Raw genomic sequence first — 6,000 nt, forward strand, 5'->3', positions numbered from 1 at the left:
TTTGAAAGTTGGCTTTTTGGTGGTGTACGTTTTCATATGTCAGTAATATCAAACATGTCTGCAATATAATTTAGTTTCATGCATTGCTTATATAATTTACTGACCTTAAAACTTTGGCTAATCCCTTTCAGATTAAGGAATCTATTGTTGGTGAAATAAGACGAGAAATAGTAAGTGGATTGTTAGCAGCTGTATCGCCCCAAAGCAAATCTGCAACTGCAAAACAAGATACACAGCCATGAAACTGGTACTACAGGTAATCTTTGGGAATCTGCCAGAACCTAATTTTATTTTTTTTATCATATGAAATAACGTTGTTAATTTAACCCTTGCTTTGTTTGCATTTTCCCCTTGAAATATAAGTGATCAAAATTGAAGCTCGTTAAATGTAGAGGATACTGATAATCCTGGATAGGTTCAGAAAACCAGATGGTTTATAGTTTGGCCCATTCTACCGTCACCTTTCATGCAGTGGTCCTTGATTTTTGGTTTAAGTGTGCTCCGTGATGACTTCACATGTGAATGCATCATGCGAGAGGATTTCTGTAGTTTGCCTGCCTTAGATATGAAAAATATCAAAATACATACTTAAGCATAACAAGCAGACTTCAAGAAATCTAATTTAGATATTTATCTTGCTTTTTCTTTTCCATAAGGTTGAATGTAGTCCGAAATGCTGTGGGATTCTGCTTTGGGAGGCATACACTGGTGAAAGTGTCAAGTTATTTTTGCTTCAGGAGATGTTAAAGCTGCTGAGACAGGCTACTGTATTCGACGCTTGGTTCTATGATGTGTACCTTTCCTTGAGTTCATCCATAAAGACTTAGACACTTTAACTAGTTCATTACTTTCCTTCAAGCATCAACAAAACTGTGGCTTGCTGAAAGGTTTTGTATTTATTTGTACGACCCTGATGTAAATTTTTATGTAGCTAATTTCTTTGTCTAATGATGCATCATGAAACTTGAAGATTTCCAGACGTAACCAATTTATAAATAACACACATGCATTCAGCCTAGCTTTTTTTAAAAAAAAAAGCAACAACACCCCCCCCACCCCCCCAAAAAAACACTGACCTCTATGAGGTATTTATTGTGCAATAACTGATCCACTTTAAGAGCTTGAAACAACCAATAATGGTTTCCACTGCTGTTACTTAGTGCCACTTCAAAAGAAGGAAACAATCCTGTTGTAAAAGTTGCTGTTAATTCTTGGGGCGGTTACTATTAGCAGAGTGGTAGAATGACATGAGGTTACTTAAAACTACTTAAAGTTCTGACACTGAAAGCCTTATCTTTGTGTAGAAGACAACTTTTAACTAATTTTATTTGCTTCCTTACTGTTTGCCCATCCTTCTGTAGAAAAGTGCCTTATTTTAAGCACTGTTTTTTGTGTTTGTGTTGACTGCTCTCAGTCATACCAGGAGAAGTTCTCTTCTGCTTCATATTAACCAAAATGCAATAAAAGTACTGATCTTCTGAAAGCAATTAGGATGTACAACTTAGAATGGATGAACGACCTTGCTTTTGTATTATGGGGAAAATGGAAAAAGATCTCTTTTCCTTGCCCATTCCTCACTGAATATATTTTCAGTTAGCCTGGTGAGCATGCGTTTGTTCCAGTGGAGCAAATTGGAAGTCATTGGGAGTTTTATGTGGTCAAACAGACATTTAGTGGATATGTAATATCCCTTTTTGCTGTGCTTGGAATCTCTTTACTCCTTTGCCATTTCCATCTACTAAAACACTTCACACTATGTCAAGGTCTTTAATCAAAAATAGTTTCAACTATAACAATATTATATGAAAAAGTTTATAAGATTTTAAATTGTGTTAGGAAGACACACACAAGGGCTGATTTCTTAAAAAAGAGTGTATATTAAACCAATAAAATATTTATTTTGCCTATAATCTGTGTCTGTTTTTCATTGTGCATGGTTTACTCTTCAGCCAAATAAGTAACATAGGTTTGACAAAATAGTACACAGAATGGAGAACAGCAGGAAAGCTCAGGACTTGGGTTTCCAAAAGCTTTCAGATGTTCAGGGGACCCTGTATGCTTCAGAAATATGAGATATAAATTTGAGAGAAATGTTGGCACTTAAAACCAAACTCTTAAAGTTGTTGGCTTCTGTTGTGACTCCCAAGAGTTTGGTTGGTCTTGACATCTCAGAGTTTGTCCCTGTGAGTCGAGCCAGAGCTTTTCTGAAAACCTCGTCCTACGTGTTTAAAAGTTGAAATATAAACAGTTGAAATGACGGTACTCTACGCATGGCAATCCGTATGAGGTGGTAAGCTGCAGTAGGTTTCTGCTTTCCTTTGCAGCTTGCCTGAGTGCACAGTTCCCTTCCAGAATGCCACTGGAGACCAACCAGCCAGACCTGAGTGCCTGCAACCTTCCTTCGCAAATGCACAAACCCAAAACCTGCTCCAGTAATTGCAGCAGTAGATGCTCCCCTTGTCGCCCAGCCAGATTAATTACCAAACTTGACCATTAATGTAAGGTCCTGTGCCTGTGTGCTACTCGAAGTGGCATTCCAAGAAAAGTGGTGACTGTGGCGCTCTCAGAGCGATGGAGGAAAGCACTTCAGGAGCCGGTGGCTGTTGAGCAGCAGCTGCCAGCAGCATCTTCCACGGCTGCAGCAGCCTGGGTCTTGGCTGCTCTGGCAGGACAAGTCGCTTGTAGGTAACATCCCGGAGTGTCTGGGGTGCTTCAGCTCATAGCTTGTAAGAACATTTGATCTCAGCAATGTGGAGCCTACTGTTTAATATATCCTGAGAAATGAAAAATAGTGCCAATTTTTCATCCAGCTGATGGAAGGCAGATTTGTGAGGTTCTGGCATAATTTAAAATAAAGACATTTCAAAATGACATTTCTAAAAACTGTACTGAAACTATAATGAATATAAAAGCACCTATTTTTCCATAATCCCGATAACAGATTTTTGACATTCTTAAAGACACTTCCAGCTAATATTTTCTGAGTGACATTTATGTAGATACAAGAATGTCTATAAACTCCTGTTTAAAAATAAATAAAATTGTAGTGCACTGCTGTCATATAAGTTAAGCTGAACTGATATCAAACTCTGTTGACATTTCTGCTTGTGCCTTAGGAACAGCTATCATTATTATTGGACACACACCTAACCTGGATGGCTTGCCCTTCAGTAATGTCAATTCAGCTGTAATGATTTTCTGAACATGGACGGTTTTTCTTTTGTTTAATGACTGAAACTTGTACTTTCCTTACAAATTAGTGTTATCTTTTTTTCTGTCAGGCTGCAGTTTGATATGACTTCTATGCAGATTAAAACAGCTTTATTAGTGGCTGATAAATATTGGTTAATCAAATCTGCTGTCAATAAAGCCAGCAGTAATGCCAGAGATATTTTGGATGCTTTTCTAAACTTCACTGTTATAGTGGTCTTTGTGGCTGCCAGTTGGCTGCAGGAATATAAAGCCAAGGGCTGTGTTTTGGAAGTCCTAAGAGCTGGCTCGTTTCTGTGGGTACAGGACAACTACATCCCTATTGGTAGCAAAATCAATTTGTCTTTAGCCTGCTGTGGAACAGTATGTGCCTAAGCCACAGCTCAAATCAGGCAGAGGTTTGGGGATCTAGTACTTGGAGATTTCTTATTTTATTTTTTTTTTTTTTTAAGGTGAGTAAAAGTGTGTTTCTAGCACCTGTTGTTGCAGTGAAGAGCTACAAAAATGACCTCTGCCAAAATGTGGAGACATTTCAGCATTCAGCAGCTGGAGGCAATAGCTGGAAAGACGTGAGCAGCCCCCCGCACCACTTGGGTTAGAGCTGCAGTGCCCATGAGGTGCTGCTGCTGCTTGCCCACAGCACCATGTGAGTGTGAGACCTGAAAAGGAAAAGACCAAGGATGGTCATGGACCCAGCTTTGTGGCTGGGAGTGAGTATGCAGGAGGAGGGGCTCCTGCTGCTGGTAGTTTTTGCAATGCTGTTTGGAGAGAAGACTCAAAGTGGCCTTGCCCCTACTGAAAATTGATGGGCCCTTGAAGTGCTTTCAGGCACTTTTGCTGACCATGACCTTCCTAGAGGGAAGGCTGCCCTGTATCTTCTGCTTTCTCTAAAACCGCTATGGTGTGCAAGTCCCTGGCAGCCTGCTTTTAGAAGGCAAGTGATGCCCAAGATGCTCCAAGCTGTGCATTTCCTAAGGACTGGTTTGCTCTGATTGATGTCTCTTTTAAGGTGAGAATATAAAGCCTTGCTGCTACAGTGCAGCCACTGTTGCTTGACAGTACTACTCTGCTGAGTCTTGAGGGGCAGCATTTGTGCTGCCTTTGAATTTTGTGTACTGCTGAGCAAATGGCTTACACTTGAAGTACAGTATAGGTCTGAACATTTTAATTCAGTTATACCACAGATGAATCTGTTTCAATGAAACCAGCCACAGGAAGATACTGATTAGGGAGAGGGAACAAGACCCCGGTTTGGAAACTGGAGTAATTCAAGCCATGACTTATGTAAAACAAAATCATGCCTAAATTACTGGAAAATTTCTCTTTTGGAGGGTTTTTTTCACTAGAAAACAAACCAAAAACTCTGAAACCTGGCTGATGCCATAAAACAGAATAACTGCTGGTTATGTGGCTTCAGTCCAGTGCAACACTTTCTTATGCATTAACGTGATGATGTCAAAATAATATATGATTTGATTTTCAGAAAAACCAAGAAACTTGTATTATTAACTTGGCACAATGCAAATTTACTTTCGTATGTGATTTTTAGATATGATGGTAATCTTTCATATTCATGCCATACAATAAAAATGCACAATATTGTTACAATAAAAGTTGTAACAATAAAAGACAAGACAATTAAAAAAATCACTTAGTAATTCTACATAGCTTGTATATTAGGCAATTCTGCATAGATGCTTGCTGAGTGATGGTGAATATTATATACAGAAACATCTTTCATTTTTTTTGCCAGGATAAAAGGAGAAAGCCTGGACAACAGTTAAGTAATTAAATGGTAGCAATGAGAAGGCAGCACAATGAAAAGCAAAAATTGCTTCAGTAAATGCATAGCTTTCACAGGTATTTCTAAATTTGTGAGTCTTTGTATAATAATATACAGTTTCTAACTTTTTTATTTTCTAAAGTAGTCCTGTTTTCCATCAGTTATTTGCTACAACATATTAGGGAGCTTTAGAGTAAATTTTTAAAGAAAACATCTACAAAAATATTTCTTTTAGTTTTGTGTGTTCAGCTTTAGATTTAGATTTTGTTTTAAAAGTATCATAAAGGCAGGGGAAATTATTTTGAAGGGCAATGTCCTGTAGTAAAGACTGAACAATGCAGTTTTTAGATATGTACTTAATAAGTTAGGTATTGTTATTATTTGGGGGGTGTGCATGCAGGAAAACTTACATCTAGGCATATTTTCACACTGGCGTAAGCGATGGAAAAAAAGCTTAGCAAAGGGATTGATGATTCTTAAGTAGAAGGAGCATAGCAGCACAGGCTTATGAAATGCTTGGAGTTTTGTTGCAGTTAGTACCATAAGAGCAGCCACAGCAGATGAAACTAAAGGTCCCAGCCCCTTCAGTATCTTCACACCCACAATGGCCAACAGTAAATGTTACTCTGGGAAGAGTGTAGCCTGAGGGGAGTGTGGGGAGCATCTCTGCTCTCCCGCTCTCAGCAGGCAGTGGCTCTGGGATTTACTGGCCAGCAGTGGTATCCTTGATGGATTCCTTTTCCATTAATGTATCTAATTGCTTTTCTAGCTTGCGTAAAAATTTGGTGTCCACAGCATCCTGTGGCGATGAGCTCCACAATTTAAGCACAGCCTGCATGGAGGTTTTCTGTTTGAACCAATCCCTGAATAATTTCACGTGATGCCTTCTAGCTCTGCTTCTGCTTTCAGGCGCCGTGGGGCTGCAGAGAGGGCACGGCCTGAGTTGTGGTAACCCTTGGCTTCTGGCTTGTCCCTACTCACAGAGCAGCCCTGTTCCTGCTGTTTGT

At 39.3% G+C, this 6,000-nt stretch overlaps 1 protein-coding gene across 2 annotated transcripts in view; it reads left to right on the top strand.

Annotated features, from left to right (window-relative positions):
• Positions 1 to 1,910, top strand: part of ITPRID2 (ITPR interacting domain containing 2) — a 42,309-nt gene extending 40,399 nt beyond the window's left edge. For both annotated transcript variants that reach the window (XM_074829277.1, XM_074829276.1), the window contains 2 exons: positions 132 to 256; positions 657 to 1,910. In XM_074829277.1, the coding sequence (XP_074685378.1) occupies positions 132 to 242 (111 nt within the window). In that variant the 3' untranslated portion in view covers positions 243 to 256; positions 657 to 1,910. The remainder of the gene's footprint in view (positions 1 to 131; positions 257 to 656) is intronic.
• Positions 1,911 to 6,000: the final 4,090 nt, after the last annotated feature.

The sequence above is a fragment of the Strix aluco genome, chromosome 6, assembly GCF_031877795.1.
Source record: "Strix aluco isolate bStrAlu1 chromosome 6, bStrAlu1.hap1, whole genome shotgun sequence".
Taxonomy (NCBI): Eukaryota; Metazoa; Chordata; class Aves; order Strigiformes; family Strigidae; genus Strix; species Strix aluco.